Raw genomic sequence first — 17,778 nt, 5'->3', positions numbered from 1 at the left:
TCCACCATGCAGGTTCCAGGGATTGAACTCAGATCATCAGCCGTGGTGACAAGTGCCTTATCTGCTCAGCCATCTTGCCTGCCTGTCAAATTTTGTACTTTAGATTTTCACAATTTACTGTGGTGTCATAGTTGCTTTTCTATTGCTGTGAGGGGACATCATGACCAAGGCAACTTACAAAAGGAAGGATTTAATTTGGGGCTTGCTTACAGGTTCAGAGAGTGAGTCCGTGACCATCATGGCGGGAGAATGGCCGGAGAGAAACAGACTTGGCTTCAGCAGTAGCCTAGAGCTTACATCTGATCCAGGAGCACCAGGAAAGGAAAAGACGGGGACTGACATGGGCTTTTGAAACCTCAAAGCTAACCCCAGTGACACTCCTCCTCCAACAAGGCCATATATACCCCAATCCTTCTTAAAAGAGTTCCACCAACACGGGGGGGGGGACGGGGGGGGGACACACAGACCAAATTAAAATATAGGAGCCTATGGGGGTCATTGTCCTCCAAACAGCACATGTAGGATATAACTTTAAAACATCTTAGCTTTATATCTGATGTGTGTGTGTGCTTAGTCAATGTGCTATCTAAACATTTGTTGAAGTCACCTTTCTCTTGCATAATTATTTTAATAAGTATAAACAGAATTAATCATTTGTAAACCAGCCAATTGAAACTCGTCTTTAACCTATTTGTAGTGATTATGAATGACATTACAATAAACATAATAGGACTGGTGAGAGCGCAGTGGCAGAGGCTCTGGCTGCCCAGCCCGATGACCTGAGTTCCATCCAGGACCCTCTCGGTAGAGGGAGAAAACCTGACTCTGATCTCCACATGTGTCACAAATGCACCCGCTCACAAACACACACGTATATAAAAAACACAAAAAATTAAAACACAATAGAGTTTGGAATAATGGATTCAGCTAAAACAATTTGAGACTCTTCTTTTTATGTATGTTATGCAAGAATGGCAACCTTGTCAGGTGTGGTGGCCCACACCTTTAATCCCAGCACTCAGGAGGCAGAGGCTGGAGGATCTCTATGAGCTCCAGGCCAGCCTGGTCTAAACATCCAGGACAGCTGGGACTCCATAGAGAGACCTAGTCTCAGAAAACAAAAGCAGGGGTGGGGTGGAGAAATACCTTTCTGTTACATTCTTAAGGAGAAGATGTTGAGAGACTGTGTTACTGTACACAAGGAAAGTTTAGAGGCCAAGGTGACGTAGCAATATATAGCTGTCCCCCTCTTGTAGAGAGTCTGGAAGGTGGGGGCATGTCTAGCCCATAGAAACATTCATCTTACCTCCATGAGGAACGGGGATCAAGATGACCATGGATGTACAAGAGCCTGTTTGGCTACTCTACTAAACTGGTTCCTGTGCCTGGTGTGGGCAGTGGGGCTGGCTAAACAAGCCCTTATTCTTATAAATAGCTGAGGCTTAGATATGTGCCTCTTCTTCACTGGAGGAGCGGACCTTCACTGTCCTGCCCTCTGCATGAGTTTCCTATGACTGCTTCGAGACATCACCACAGACGTAGCGACCAAGACAACACACACACATTATCTTACAGTTATTAAAAAGTCCAAAGTGGCTCCCCAGGATGGCATTCCTCCTGGAGGCTTTGGAAGAGCCTTGCTTTCCTTCCTTTCTCTGCCTCTTAGAGAGGCCAGAGTCCTGGGGTCCCACAGCATACCAGCTCTCACACCTCCTCTGTGCTGACCCACCTCCTGGTGACAGGGGCCACCAGGGCAGTTAGGCTGGACCTTATCTCTCCACCTCAGGATAAACTCAACAGTATCTGCAAAGTCTCTTTGGCCCTGGGAGGGAACAGTTCATGGGTCTGAGTACTGGAACTGTGGTCTCGTGGGAGGGAGCCTCCCTCAGCTGCCCCCACCTGGACACTTCAGTATCGCCTCTATGACACCTTTTTTCTCTGTGATATCCCGGAAAAGTTATTTGCCCCCAACTCCGTGACAAACTAACTCTGAGTTTTCACTTGTTTTTGTCTACCTCTTCTTATGAAGTACCTCCTCTCCCTCCCCTCCTTCCTCCCTCCCTCCTTCCCTCCCTCCCTCCCTTCCTCCTTTGCTTTGCTTCTTGTTTCTTCTATTTAAACATCTATTTTCCCTTATTCTCTCCTGCCTTGTAAATTCTATATTGTTTGAGCTTCTTCCTCTCTAGGAGATGGGACAGGCCACCCTTCTTATGCAGACCAAGCTGAAGTCACACAGGCCAGACACAGTCTGCTCCTCACAGCTGTGTGACAACAAGCCGATTAATTATCTGACCTTGCCCAACCTCAGTTTCTTCACCTGTGAAATGGAAGACTTGATTCTCGGTTCAATGGATTTGAAATACAAGAGTATAGAAGTGTAAAGAGTCCCCTGGATGCCCCCTAGCAAGCACAGGAAGCATTAGCTTCTGCACTGGTTAGTTTGATGACAATATGACACAAGCTATAGTCATCTGAGAGGAGGGAACCTCATTGAGAAAATGCCTCCAGAAGATCAGGCTGCAGGCAAATGTTTAGGGCATTTTCTTAATTAGTGATTGATAGAGAAGGGCCCAGCCCTGGGCTGTTGGTCCTGTGTTCTATAAGAAGGAAGACAGATCTAACCAGTAAGCAGTGCCCCTCCGTGGCCTCTGCATCAGCTCCTGCCTCCGGGTTCCTGCCCTGTGTGAGTTCCTGTCCTGACTGCCATCAGTGATGAACTAACTGTACCAAGCAAGAATAAGTGCAGGAAATAAGTCCTTTCCTCCTTAAGTTGCTTGTGGTCATGGAGTTCATCACAGCAATAGTTCTGATTATGATAGCCTCTTCCTCCTTCCTGTACTCTCAACAATCAGGAAGTTTATTTGGTTGAGTGTGAAAAGCCAGAGTCTCTCCCATGGAGCAGTCTCCATGTGGGCAGCCAGCTACAGCTCTGTAGCAGCCTTTGGCTTGTGTAAGCAATACGGGACCTCAGGGAAAACTGGTGGTTACATGTGATGGGAGACAGGCACAAGAGTCCCCCAGCTGGGTTCAAATCCTAGCTCTGCCAGCATTAGCCATATGGCCTTAAACAATGTACTTAACCTCTCTGTCGCTTGCTTTGACCATCTGCTAAGTGGGAGGAGTAAATTTACCAGCTTCATAGAATTGCTACAAGAAATAGATCTGCAGTACTTTTTGAAAATACCTGACACAAAGTAACTCCACAATGCTATTTAATACATAGTTACTGAGCTCTGCTCTGGGCCCAGGCTAGTTATGACAATGCTAGTAACAGATGTTTTCCTGATCCAATAACCTTTAGGCCCATCTAAGAAGATAGGAACTCCAGAGGGAGTGGTGTTTCCAAGGAGAAGTGCCACGTGTTGGGAAGTGAATGGCAGCCCCAGCCTAGACTGACACCCTCCCCAAGGAAGTGACATTTGTCAAAAGCTGGAATCGGATCACTCTAGTGGAGCCTTGGGGCTTGTCAGCCTAGCTGCTCTCCCTGTACTTGATTCTGTTCAGAAGTTTCCAGATGCTGGCGAGGTCGAAAGGCTCCTAAAGGGCCCTGACATTCAGAGCTCTGGGGAAAGGAAGGTTTCGGGCAGCTACCTGTGCCGGCAAAGTCTTGCAACAGGGGGAGCTGGACACCAGTGTCTCCCCGAGGGTGACAGTGAGCAGCTGCAACAAGGCTGCTCCAGGATGCTCCTAAGGCAAACAAAAGAAAGATGCCATGTTCGGCTCTGTCCACTGGGTGGAGTATTTTAGTCAAAGAAGAGCGCCATGAGGGAGTGGGGCTTCACCGCAGAGAGAGGCAAGCTTGGGCTCATCCTGGGTCCTGCCCCTCAAAACCCTCCTCTACGGGGACCGCATGCCTCACCTCCTCAAGCCCAGGCCAGCCCAGGAGAGGCTCCAGGTCTGTCCTACTCCCAGGAACTCTTAGAACTAAGATGAAAAATTTAGAACCAGAAGAAGGCACGGGGGAGTCTAATTTTCACAACTTGGAAATCTGAGAGCCAGGGAGGGGGAAAAACTGGCCTATGCTTTGCATGTAGGTGTGACCTTTAAATATAAATGACTATGTGTGTGTTTGAAAGGGCAAAACAGTCTGTAAAAGAAAAGTCATGTTGACTGTTGACATGGGGGAGAGAGGCCAGGGAAGCCCTCTGGCATTGGGCTGGAGACAGCCCACAGGCGGAGAGGGAGGCTGGCCCTGGGATCTTCTTAGCAACCTTCAGCCTCATCAGCTCTGCTTTGCTTTCTGTCCTTACAGTGTCTACCCTGTATGTAACCGCCCTTGCAGAAATGAAGAATCTCTAGAGAGACACGGATGCGCCTTCCTATGGCAACCAGACTGTTGAGCCGCTGGACCCCAAGCAATTGGAATTCCCATGTCAGTCTCATGCTGGGGGTGGGGTTGGGGGAAGGAAAAGGTCAAAGCTCTGATGTTAGCTGAGGGTAACTTGCCTTCCAGGAAGATTTCACACCGCTCTGACAATTCATCAGACCACTTTTCAGGAGAGACTGGAGACAGACAATGGTTGATCTGTAGTGGACCGGACCACACTTTGACCGGGACTTCTCCTGCCCTCCCTGTAAGCCTAAACCTCAGGCCAGAACCCCAGAGATGCATGAGGGATTCCCAGACCCACTTAACTTGCTTCTCTTCGGGTGTGGTCACACTGAATAAAACTCCTTTCTCTGCTTTTCACTATCGTCTCTTTGATTGGCCTATTGAGGACAAGCGGCCAGCCATAGGCCTCTGGGGCTGCCAGGGCACAGGCTCTGGCCCTCACTCTGGTAACAAAAGGCTCTTTCTTTCTTTCTTTCTTTTCTTTTTTTTTTTTTTTTTTTTTTTTGAGAAAGGATCTCTCTCTAGTCCTCTCTGGCCTGGAACTCATTATGTTGATCTTGAAACTGCCGCAATCTTCCTGCCTCTGCCTCCCCCAACTGCTTTCTTCCAACAACTAGCCTGTTGTCATCGTCTCTTCTTTTGTCTTTCTCAACTGCTATTGAGAGCATAGTTCCCTATGTGACCAATTGCATTATGTAAGCGCTCACACATGCTCCACCTGGCCCTTTCTTTTAAGATGGGAATTCATGAATTGGGGTTTACTGTGTGTCTATCCCCTGTACCAACAAAAGTAGATGTTCTGGAAAAATCTGTGTAATTGACCAGGAAAGAAAACTTCATAGCTTCATGTCTAAGCTTACCTGTGAATCAGATCACTGTGAAGATCAGCCTGAATTACGTTCTTGAAATCATCTGCTACCTTTCAAAGAAAAACAAGTGAAGGGATGCGGTTGGGGGACCCTATATGTGCCAGTTCACAGAGACAATAGGTAGAAATTGCTAGAAAGCCAAGGGCTGTAGAGGATTCCTTTACACGGTGTGAATATGTGTCATGATACTTGGGTTGATAAAGACTCTGACTGGCCAATAGCCGGACAGGTAGAGGTTAAGTGGGACTTACAGACAAAAAGGGAATTCAAGAGGAGAAGGGGTCTGGGGATCATGAGGGGACTTGGAGAGAAGGTGATGAACTTGCCGTACTGAGAAAAGGTACCGAGCCACGTGGCAGAGTGTAGATAAGAAATACGGGTTAATTTAAAATGTAAGAGTAAGCTAGTAACAAGCCTGGGTTATTATTACTATTATTAAGCATTTATAATTAATGTTAAATCTCTGTGTGGTTATTTGGGCACTGAATGGTGCGACAGAAAAGTCCACCTACAAAGGGCTTGTGTCACACTGTGACAATGAACATTTATCTGTATTTGTTTGTTTACTCCTTCTTGTTGAAAAACAAATGCAGTGAAACTGAAAAATGCCAGTTAATTACATAAGTAACCCCACAGGCTACAGTAGGCTCACACAGACCTGGAAGTGCGCTTCACATTGGTTTGATCAGGACTGAAATAGCTGATTTGAGGCACACAGGCTGATCTAGACATGGATGCAGCATTGGTGTTTATAAAATCCTTAAGGCTGGTGAGGAAGAAAGCAAGAGACTCCAGGAAAACAAAAGTGGGGGAGAGAAGGCCACTACAGTGCATGGCCAGACAGGAAAACGTGCTCCTCCTTAAGGTGGACACAAGTTCATCTTCCCATTTCCAACTACTAGAGGATACACAGGGACCCTCAGCACCACAGCACCACAGGTTTGTCAGAGACTGTGCGCTCCCCAGGTGGGTCTGCAGGCCCTGCAGAGTCTACCTGTTGACAGGAGCTTCTCACTGGAGCCATCAATCCAGAAGCTAGACTTGAAGTCTAACGTCAATTAAAAACACAAAACAAAACAATTTCCTCTACCCTTGTAGTTTTGTCTGTTGTAAATCTGTGGTGAGCTTGGCAGAAATGAAAGCATTCTGGAGAGACTGTGTCTCTCTGTCTGGGAAACAATGGGTCCCAAAGAAATGGGAATTTCCCCAGGAGTCATATGCAACAGCCTGAGAGACAACTTGTCTCCCACAAAGTTTCGCACAGTTCTAACAACTTGTTAGACCACCTTACAGAATGAGGCTGAAGCCAGACAATGAAGTGCCAGTGATGGATGGGACCACCCAGAAGGGACACACACACACACACACACACACACACACACACACACACACACACACAGAGAGAGAGAGAGAGAGACAGAGACAGAGACAGAGACAGAGAGACAGAGGGGACACACACACACAGAGACAGAGAGACAGAGAGAGACAGAGAGAGACAGAGACAGAGACAGAGAGAGACAGAGAGAGACAGAGAGAGACAGAGAGAGACAGAGAGAGCAGCATTCCTTTTCTTGTTCAGGTTGTTGTATCTTTTCAAACACATACGTTCTCACCTGCATTTAAAGGTCACACCTTCACCGCAAAGGGTACCCTGCTTAGGTGGCATATCCTGGGCCCCTTCTTCAAGGTTCAGTCTCACTCCAGAACCCTAAAGATGGTCTTGAAGGGGTCACTGGACCTCATTGCCCCTTTTCCCAATGGACACACATTGAATAAATATGTTTTCTGCTCTATCGACTAGACTCTTTTAGAGAATGGATACTGGTCTCACTTGGGGGACAGGTCATGACACCCAAGTATGATAACAAGTCAATAGGAAATGCAAAGACTCTGAAGTTAAAGGTTTCAGTGGCCGGTGGAGAAATGAAAAAAACAGGAAAAAAAAAGTTACTTATTGAGGAAAGTAGAGCGGCTTCTAAATAAAGGTAACCCAGTGAGATTTAGACAACTGGTAAGTTTGCAGAGCTGACCTCAAAAAGACAAGACACACCCCCACCCACCCCTAAGGAAGGAGGAAGCTGGAAGGCTTGGCAAGGACTGTTGCTGAGGACTCTCCCTTTACACAGCACAGAGACAGCACCCCTGGGAAGGACTGTACCCCTGGGAAAGACTGAGCCCCTGGGAAGGACTGCAATGGGTCAGGGTTATTAGTGCCGCGCTACCCAAGGCTCCGCCCTCCTGGATGTGAAAGTGAGGAGTCATCAGAGTTTTCCTGGCTGCAGAGGGCCTCAACACAGTCAGACAGCAGTGGAATTAGCTTTTTCTTCCAGCTGCTGGGAAAGGTGCTGGTGACTGGCTTTCTAGCAGAAAGAAGATAAACACTGGCCAGACTCCTAAGTGCCACCCACCCTGTGAAGAGCATAAGAGAACTTTTATCAGACCAGAAGAAAGTACCAATGAGCCACCAGAATGGCACAGGCAAGGGCACTGCTGAGTGAGAAGCCACACAGCCCAGAGCCCTGATGTCAGCAGTATGGGGCCTTTGAGAATCCCAGACCCATCCACGGTACAGGGCACAGCCCCAGTCAGCTCGTCTGCAGGAAGCAGGCCTACACTGTGGCCGGCTGAGCTCATTGTGAGGATGGAGTGGATGAGCTTCACCAATGATGTTAAAAATGGAGAGATTACTGTAACCACCCACGTTCCACCCACTCCGGTGAGAAGGAATCCAACACAAGGCTACGGCTCTCGAGGGCTTGCTTTGTGTCAGGCTCTTCCTCCTGTGTGTCCTAAGCACCACGGTTGCGGTCTTCTTCATTTTAAACAATGGGGACCGGAGACTCGGGGAGGACGCACAGAGCTCCAGCGTCTACCAGCCACAAAGAAGGCAGAGTGGAGATTTCTGCTCTTTCCCAGCCTGGATAAACTCCGTATCAGTCTTGCTGATGAAGAAAGGGGCAAAACGATGCCTTAGAGTTAATGAAGGTGGGCGTGGGAGAGGATGTGGGGTGGAGGGGAAGGAGGGAGAGGAAAAGGGAAGGAAAAATGGCAGGACATTAGTAGGAAACTCAAGAATGTTCCTGTGGGAACCAGAAAACTTTTAAAAAATGACTTTAGAATGATCATCAGTTCTCCTGCCTCTGGCAGCCCTCAGCCATGGGACCTGGAAAGGAGAATGAGCAGGGACTGCTATGGTCCTTTGTGGCCTGGGTTAGTGGGAAAGTATGTCTCTATGTCCCTGACTAGCAAGGACATGTGGACATGGTGTCGCCAGGATGGGCTTCCACGAAGACTTGGAAAGGCATGTGGAGAGTGTGCTGGTCTCAGTAGGGCAGTGCAGCCAGAGAGAGAGGCTGCATGGTTGCCCTTGAATTGAGCAGCACAATGTCTGAAAGCGGCATTCTTGATGTCCTAACCTCTCCATGTTCCTATTGGCACCATCACCCCCTCTTGCTCTCGTCTCATCGCTCCCCATGAGTTTCCCTCTCTCCTTTGACTTTTGGCCCCTCCTTATTTCACTGTCGTACATACAGTATCTTCATTCTCGCTCCACCTGCCACCCCTCCACCGCTGACACACGGTAACACTGCACGGACAAATCCCTCAATAGTGTCATATCTGACTTCTTATATTATTATTATTCATTGCATGCTTTATTTTTAGCCTGAACAACTGCATCCTAAAAATGGAGTTCTTAATGAGACAGTGGCTGGAAGAGCTATGCACGGTATCTAGGGCTTGGCCTCCCAGCCTGCTGCCTGGCTCTTGCTCTTTGCGCATGTGTGCATTAAGCCTCCACAGATTGTCCTGAGCCCAAGACACCACAGCTGCAGGACCCGCGGAGGTGAGATCAGCCTCTGTTCTCCCTACCGGGCTCAGCAAAGCCTCCAAGAGCCTCCCAGCCTGTCTCTCCTGGTCTCTACTCTGGGGAACGAGAAACAAGACTTTTCCCAAATGAAGAGAACTCACCTGCTCCTGCTGGGGGTTTATCTGCTGTCCTTTAGCAGGGCAGAAGAGGGGCTGAACTTTCCCACCTATGATGGGAAAGACCGCGTGGTCAGTCTTTCTGAGAAGAGCTTCAAGCAGATCTTGAAGAAATATGAACTGCTGTGCCTCTATTACCATGAGCCGGTGTCTTCAGACAAGGTCGCCCAGAAACAGTTCCAGCTTAAGGAGATAGTACTGGAGGTGAGTGAGAGGGTCAGCAGCCACCCGTCGGAGAGAGCCCACGTGGCATTTGTCAGGGATGTGGGAACAAGGGCACGGAGAACACGTCCAGAGGTCTTGTGTGCTGTAGTCTCGCATAATTGAAGAGTTTTGTTTTGTTTTCGCTGCAGAAGTGAACAAACTCTTAAGGTGGAAGGGGGTGACGGGGCTGCACATTGAGCCTTCTTTATCCGGGAGCTGTGTGGTCATTGCTCAGGATAAATAGCTCACGCTCACCCACACTGGTGTGTGCAATCAGAGCAGGGCAGGAAGATGGGAGGCCCCAGAGGACAAGCTCTAGGCAACTGATCTGAAGGTCTTCCTTCACATGTTCTGAGGTGTCAGGGGTTCTAGTCCCACCTGTCTGTTTTCAGAATTCTCCAGATATCACTAACCATTGGCTTAAAGGAAACCAGGGGATTCTTATGAGTTCGTTCAGTGAGTTCATTCTCCACGCTTGTCTACACCCTCCCCTGGATCCAGAGAAGCCAGGGTCCTTTGACCTTGCCCAGAAGGAGACTGACTGTGTCACTTCCTCTCATTTTCCCAGTCAACTCCAGAGCTTGGATGTGTGTTCTTCTGGGCTGTGTATTCATTGGCAGGCAGCTTTTTTTTTGTCTTCTCAGAAAGTTCTTGATGTGAGTTTGGGGCCCAAGCTGAAGTCATTTCTTATTTTATCTGTATTACATGACCTGTTGGTCACCTGGCACGGGGCGGGTGGCATTTCTAATCCTTTGCAAGTGCCACAGAAAGACTCTCTGCATCTCCTCCTGGACAGCTGAAGGGCACTGACACTTCAAGAATACCCACCTTGCCAAGAGTCCTTCTTAGTCCCCATGGCCAGCTCTGCACACAGCCACAGGAAGGGCTGCTTGAGAATCAACCAGGCAGGACTTCCAGGACACTCAGTCTAATCAAATAATAGGATTAAAAAATTCACCACATAAAGCCAAGGAGATTTAAAGCCTCAAAAAATGACTATAATAAAATTCAGCAAAGCCACCTGAAGATATCAAAATGACATTAAAAGATGGAAAAAGCATTTCAGAATTGGAAGGGCCTCCTAATCAGCCAAGAGTGCTAGTGTTTAAAAATACCTCCACAGCCATTATATTCTTCCCAGACACCATCCACCCTGGGGGTGATGGTGGTGATTTTGTCCTTTCTGTAGGCAGCGGGTGGAGGAAAAGGAGAGTCCTGAAGCTATAGAAATGGGAAAAGCCACAGATTGGAAAAAGAACAGGCACAGAGCACACCGGCTGCTTAGCCCATTAAATGGGCACATTATCATCTCCATTGCCAATTGCCATTCTTAGTTACCCAGAAACTGTCGTATGAACTACATTCACAAACGTCATAAGGATTCTACTGGGTAAGTTCATCACTGACTAGTTAAAACCAGACTTAAAAGAACCCCTACATGACCAGGGCACAGTGACAACCATTTTTAAATACCCATCTTATTATTATTTTGCTTTTATTAAATAGCACATTTACACACATTACTTAAAGTATGTCCCTTTTGAAGACTTAGTTCTGGGGCCCCAAGAAAAGTCATAAGAAGGGACTGCCTTGAGGTCCCATTCTTCCAGACACTGTTCCTGCAAGGGTGCTGAGTTAGCAGAGATTGATAAACGCAAGTTGAGCACAGGGTCTAGCCTGATGCTTCTCAGGGAACATTAAAGCAAAGGAAATATAGGAATGGTTTCCAGGAGCTCTGATGTAAGTTCTAGCTTTGCCCCTACTGGGCATGTGAGCCAGGACTGATAACTATTTCTTGGAATTTCAGTTTCTTATTCATAGCTATGTGAAGATAAAGAAACCCTTAGGTTATGGGGGAGTTGATAAGGATGGTGGCTTGTGGAGCACTTGCTGGGGAGCGACTGTTGAAAGCACTTTGTGTGTGTTAGCTGACTTAATCCTCAGTCACAGTGTGAAGTGGGCACTGTCTCCAGTCCACACACTGGAGATGGAGACCTGAGAGGCCAAGTTGCCCAATGGCGCTTCTCTCGTTTGAGTGAGGCAGTCTGAGCTCCTCCAGCTCCTCCATGGCATTTCTCCTGATGTCAGGTGGTGTGAAGGGTGCTGCCGGCTGCCCTGTGCAAGGCTCTGTCTGGTACCTTCCATGAACAGAGTCATACGGCCCCAGGCCAGGCTTTGGGGTCCCAGCTGAGTGACACCAAGGCTGAGGAGTGCTGGGTCTAGGAGGCAGGTCTCAGGAGTGGCAAGAAGCTGGGCTTCCTGGGAATGCGGGCAAGGGGTTCACTTCTGTTGAGACACCTGTCAGAGGGGTAGATGTGATCACCCTAAGTTTTCTCCTTAGTCAAAACTACTAGTTTGTTCTTGCTTTTCTCATGTACCTCAAACTTAAACTTAGAGAGAGTTCCTTCCAGCCCCAGGGCTGTGGCTACTTGGTGTCCATGGGACAGGACTGTCTCAGCCATGACACACAGTTCTGAGGAGTCCACCCAGATCCCTACCCATCTAGTAGTACAGGGAAGTAATTTCCCGAGTGTCTTACTGCAAAGTAACCCTGGGTGACCTAGGTCACACAGACATTCATAGCAGCAAAACACAAATTTCACAGCGCAATACTACTCCTTGGGGGGATGCTTGGATTTTTAAAGAAATCTTTTTCCATTTTCAGACTGTTGTCTTGGTTTTAAAAGTCAATACCCACCTATCAAACTGATCTCACCGTCCCATTCCCAGGTGGAGACAGCTGAGGGATGCAGTGACTGAAGGACGGGAGTGAGGAGTTCATAGCTTATCACCAGAGGATCATCTCATTCTGGCATGACCAGAAAGAGAAAAAAGCCCCACTGTCTTTGTGTGGGTACATAGAAAGTATGACAGGGCAGAACTGGTCCAGGAAGAGAGTAGGAATTTCCCAGGCCAAACACTAAGGATGGAAGGGGCAGAGTGGGGGGGGGAGCATCTGACAGCTCTTGAATGTCTTCTGTGAGTTCTCACTAAAGTTTGTCCATGGGGTACATCTGACTGCTTTAGAGTAAGGTTTTTATTCCTCCTTGGTGAAGTCCCTCTGGAAGAGACAGCCCTTGAAAGGCATTCTTCTGGATTCATATATGTGGCTGTTACGGGGGTTATTAGGGTCAGAGGCTTGGCCCTGAAAGCCGTATCAACCTAGGCTCAACCACCTGTTCTCACTAGTCCAGTGAAAGAGACAAGCAACAATGGAAGAGAGAAAAGGGAGGTTTAGGCATGGTGGCCATGTTGGGGAGACAAACAAAGGGATTCGGTGACCCCAAAGTCCATCTTTGGGTCCTGGCATGAGGTTTAGGTTTAAATACAAGGTAAAAGGTAAGAGGTATTCATAGCCCAGCACCCGTGGTCCCGCCCATCAGCACTGACTGAGACCCAGCCTGGCCTGCCTGCAGTTGTCAGAACTGTGTGAAATCTCTTCCTGAGACACAGGACCCTCCTCTGACTGGCACCAGACTTCAGTGTTTTCCCTTTTCCAGCCTGAGACCCCTGGGAAATTCCAGTTTCTTGGGGCAGGTTGTTTCAGTTGTCTGGCAAAGAGAAGAGCAGCAGCTTCTCTTCGGAACATCTTCCCTCCCGCAAGAGTGGCTACGCGCTCTTCATCAAGTAGACAGTAGGCTCACTTCCCAGCTGGGTCCCCTCATTACTCATGAACCATGTAGCACAGGTTTCTCTCTCTCTCTCTCTCTCTCTCTCTCTCTCTCTCTCTCTCTCTCTCTCTCTCTCTCTCTCTGTCTGTCTCTCTCTCTGTCTCTCTCTCTGTCTCTCTCTCTCTCTCTCTGGTGGATGAAGGATGCCATGAAAACTATCATGACCGAGTGAGCATGGTTAGTATTCTGACATGTTTTCAGTATTTTTCCTATGCCTAAACATGCATTTTTTCAGTCAGGATTATAGCATTTACAGTTTTATAACTTATTCTACATCATTAAATAGTTTTACATTTGTAAACATATATTCCACTATATAGCTATATACATTTTAAAAAGTCATTTTTGTATTTTAGAGCCTGGCACAATTTTTAAAGTATTTTTTTAAAAATTAAGTCTGTTTAGATTTTCAAAGTTGTCTGTGAGTTTGAAACCAGCCTGGTCTACAAGAGCTAGTTTCAGGGCAGCCTCCAAAGCCACAGAGAAACCCTGTCTCAAAACACCCACCCCCCAAAAATAAATTTTTGGTTCTGTTTTTTTTTTATTTTTGAGACAAGACCTCACTTTATATCTCTGTCTGTCCTGGAACTCATTATGCAGACTAGGCTGGCCCCAAACTAACAGAATCTACCTGCCTCTATCTCCTGAGTGCTGAAGTTAAAGGCATGTGCCACCATGCCCAGTTTGAAAATTCATAACAGCATTGATTTTTTTACATAAAATTATTTGCCATTCACATATTTTTTTCTTCCACAATGATTTATCTGTGCCCTTCCCCTATTTTTCTATTGTGGTGCCAGCATAAACTGGGAGAGTGGCAGCTTTGTGGGCTATGTCCTGGGGGGTATGAATGGAAGGCAGGGAGCAACAATAGACCAACCCACAATTCAGTTGTTAAGTAAGTGGTGAGATGTCTCAGGTACTTCACAGGCAAGCTAATGTTTTAGAACATGAAAATGAGCATTGTGGATCCCTGGATAGACATATCCACCCATTTACCAGTATGTATTGCTCTCAGCAGACACAGTTATCTCAGTGTAACAAAATGAATGTGGGGGTGGGTGGGTAACAGAAGACCAATGTTTTCCTCATCATAAGCAGTAAGGACTGGTCCATTTGTTTTGGGTGAACTTGGTTTCTTGGATTGGCAAGCAACCTCAAGTTTTGGCACTAAGTCAAGCACTGGGTTGACCAGTTGCTTTGGTGGCTTCCTAACAGTCTGTCTCTGGGGTCTAAGGTTTGGGCTGCTCTTCAGCGTTCCCTTCTGAGAACATACTTGTGCTTTAAAAAATCACCCTTTGGGAAGCTCTGTTAGCTGTCTCCCCAGTGTCTGCATGGCATCTCTCATGACAGAAAATGGACACTAAATAGTATACTACCTGTAATCATTGGAAATAGCAAGCTGGGTCTTGTGGTACAATAATTCAAGACTTCTGTGGGACTCAACCAGATCTCCCCGGTAGCTCCCATTGACCCCCTCCCTCATGTTTGGAACGGTTTTCCCAAAAGAGTCTAAATATGAGAATCTAAGGAGTGTCACCCCCTTTGAGATGTTTTCCATAGAATTGCCGGGGTTTCTGAGACCAAATCAGAGAGTTACCTTCAACGTACACTTAGAGGGGACTCAGGAGTTAGCCGAGAAGAGCAGACACATCTGTTTGGCCGCTGTGTCTTTTTATTCTTTTCCATGAAAGATGTACCATCTGAGGACAGTGGGGGAATATGGATATGGGGTATGAAGATGCCATGATAGCCCGTGGGAATCATGCAGAAGTGCTCAGAGCAGATTGAAGAATGTTCTGTAATGGGAAACTAAGTTGTCCTTCCATCTATTCATCAAGTAGTCATCTTAATTGCAGAGACAGGTGACATGGCCTTTGATGTCTGTGATGTTTCTCTTTTGTAAATGATAAAAATCAATTTCCTTTAGATCTAATGTGTTTAAGTGTCACTGATTTAGTCAATGTTCTATTGCTGTGAAGAGACATCATAACCATAGCAACTTTTATTTTAAAAAGAATTTAGCCAGGCAGTGGTGGCTAAAAATTGCCCAAATCACAAAGCTATGAAATAAAGCATGAAGCAGAATTTGCATCCATTCCTATTAGGTTCTGGTGGCATGTTCCTTCCACTATACAAGTGAACAGCTGAGTGGGATAGTTTCAGGTTTGTAAACAATACTGAGTTATGAAAACACGTGTCTTGCTACTCTGGATTTTCACCCACACTTAGCAATGCTAAATTGTACAGCTGGACTTTGTGTGGCTCCGAAGCAGTTACTGTGTTTAAATGGGCAGAAGCTTAACACCCAGCTAGACTTCAATGAATAAACTTTGATGGATGAATGGGTGGATAGTTGGAAAGAGAGAGAGAGAAATGGAAAAGGAAAGGACTTGTACACACATTGTCTCTATTGGAATACATTTTTCCTTATGTCTTTTTAAAGTTACCTAATTTGTTTGGTGAGTGGGGGGCGTGTATTGCATGCCATAGTGCACAGCCCAGAGAGCAAGTTTTAAAGACGGTTTTTCCCTTCCACCATGTACGTCATAGGGATCATAGGGTCATTAATCAGGGTTTTTTTAAGTTACTTTTAAGTTTAAATTTTGATTAGAAACAAGGTTGCTTCACAAGTCAGTTCTAGGTCCCTCTCCCTTTCCCTCCCCTCCTCCTGTGCCCTCCCTCCTACCCCCCCCCCCCCGTTATCCCCTCATTTCCCCTGGGAGGGTGAGGCCCTCCATGGGGGTGTCCATAGTCTGTCATTTCATATAGGGCAGGGCCTAGACCCTCCCCCATGAGTTCAGGGTGAGAGTGCACCTCACATTGTTGGATGGGAGTCCAAAGTCCGTGTGTATACTTGGGATGGGTACTGATCTGCTGCCCAAGGCTCAATAGATTCCCTAGGCCTCCTCACTGACACCCACATTCAGGGGGTCTTGATCGGTCCTATGCTGGATTCCCAGGCTGATGCCTGGGATCCAAGAGTTAACCCTTGTCAGGTCAGCTGTTTCTGGGGGTTAAAACAGCCCAGTCTTAATGCCTTTGGTCATCAGTCCTCCCTCTCTGTTACTGGCTTTCTTGAGTTTAGCTCAGTGCTTAGCCATGGGAGTGTGCCTCTTCTTACATCAGCCACTGAATGAAGTTTCTGTTTCCCAGACTCTCTGGCCATGGGATTATAGGCTGGCACTCCCCAGATCTACATTAATCAGGTTTGGTGGCAAGTATCTTTACAACCTGAGCCATCTCTCTCTCTCTCTCTCTCTCTCTCTCTCTCTCTCTCTCTCTCTCTCTCTCTCTCTCTCTCTCTTTTTGCAAAGTATAGAAAAAGAGGTTGAATTTGTAAGATCCAGGGATCTATGCTTTCTCCTTTAATTCCTCCCACTGAAATACTGAACTAAGTCAAACATGCTTTTGTTTGTTTGTTTGTTTGTTTCCCAAACTGTGGGACTCTCAGTCCCACATGTATCTGTGCACAGAGACAGAAAGCCCCAAGCTTTTTAAGGCTGACCCTGCATTCCGAGCCTATTTAGCGCTGGCAAAGGTCCCAGTGGTTGCTCTTCCAAACCCCGGGGCAGAATGAAGTTGTTGGAATCAAGTAAACCTACAGATGGAATGATGTGGGAATTCTGGGCAGAGAATAGCAACACACGCAGGATTCAGGGACTTTTTCCAACTGTTCCCCGCCCAAAGACAGCCCTCTTCAGTCTCACACCTGCTCCATTCTGAGAAAAAAAAAAAGATGAGGTCAGGCTTATTTTGGTTTGGCTTTGAGAAGGAGCCCTTACACAGAGCCCGTGCTGTTCCAGGAGAAGCATCCCCACCCCACCCGGCTCCTGTGGAACTGGAGAATGGGCCTTTGCCGCTCACTTTATGTATTGCAGGTGATCTTGGATGCGTAAAACACAAGAAGTACTGTCAGAGGGGTATGGGCTCAGTTGACTGTAGTTAAGCCTTCCCTGTGTAGAATTAACAAAGAAGTGAAGATTTTACAGATGGAGGGCTGGCAAGATGGCTCAGTGGGTAAGGGTGCTTCTCACATAAACATAATAATCTGAGTTTGATCCCTGGAACCCTCTGACCTCCGCACACATGCTGTGACACATGAACCACATGGCACATGTGCCCACACACATTGTGCACACACAACAACGAAAATAGTCCAAGCCAGGTGGTGGTGGCGCACGCCTTTAATCCCAGCACTCGGGAGGCAGAGGCAGGCGGATCTCTGTGAGTTCGAGGCTGGGCTGGACCGATAGCCTCCAAAACAATACAGAGAAACCCTGTCTCGAAAAACCAAAAAAAAAAAAAAATAGTCCTACCCTGTATGTCAGGGCCACAGTTCATCTCGAAGCATCCCCACTTGGGAACACCATCTTGTATTATCGGGGTAGACATCCTCCCCTGTATACACATTTTTAAATGGGGCCATGAGCTACCATGAAACCAGCACCATGGAAATATGGTAAGGACTCTTACACTACAAAGCGGCTACAGAAAAAAAGCCGTGGGATCAGCTGGGGAACTTGGGAGACTTTTCACTCCCATCACCAGCCCTGCTGTCTTGCAGCTTGCAGCTTTGGAGGTTGGTGTGGGATATATCTTGTGAGCCGCAGTCTCGGTGTACACTTAATGTGACTTGTTCTCCCTAGAAAGCCAGCTCAGTCCGGAAGCGCTGGCACGTTTGAAGGTGCCTCAGAAGGTTCTGTGGGGTCTAAGC

The 17,778-nt window shown here is 47.2% G+C and overlaps 1 protein-coding gene and 1 long non-coding RNA gene across 3 annotated transcripts in view; both read left to right on the top strand.

Annotated features, from left to right (window-relative positions):
• Positions 1–3,771: 3,771 nt before the first annotated feature.
• LOC121142212 lies at positions 3,772–4,685 on the top strand. Its single transcript, XR_005879189.1, has 3 exons — positions 3,772–3,895; positions 4,253–4,372; positions 4,454–4,685. It is a non-coding gene; the product is annotated as an uncharacterized LOC121142212 (long non-coding RNA).
• A 3,934-nt stretch (positions 4,686–8,619) lies between these two features.
• The window catches only part of Casq2 (calsequestrin 2), a 58,809-nt gene continuing 49,650 nt past the window's right edge, over positions 8,620–17,778 (top strand). Inside the window, exon 1 of one of the 2 annotated variants that reach the window (XM_005076526.4) lies at positions 8,620–9,390. In XM_005076526.4, coding sequence (XP_005076583.1) covers positions 9,157–9,390 — 234 coding nt within the window. In that variant the 5' untranslated portion in view covers positions 8,620–9,156. The remainder of the gene's footprint in view (positions 9,391–17,778) is intronic. The other variant, XM_005076527.4, reaches the window with a different exon arrangement.

The sequence above is a fragment of the Mesocricetus auratus genome, unplaced genomic scaffold, assembly GCF_017639785.1.
Source record: "Mesocricetus auratus isolate SY011 unplaced genomic scaffold, BCM_Maur_2.0 Super-Scaffold_100009, whole genome shotgun sequence".
In the NCBI taxonomy this organism is placed as follows: Eukaryota; Metazoa; Chordata; class Mammalia; order Rodentia; family Cricetidae; genus Mesocricetus; species Mesocricetus auratus.
Note: the sequence above shows the minus strand (reverse complement) of the source record. Positions and strands in the feature narration are given on the sequence as shown.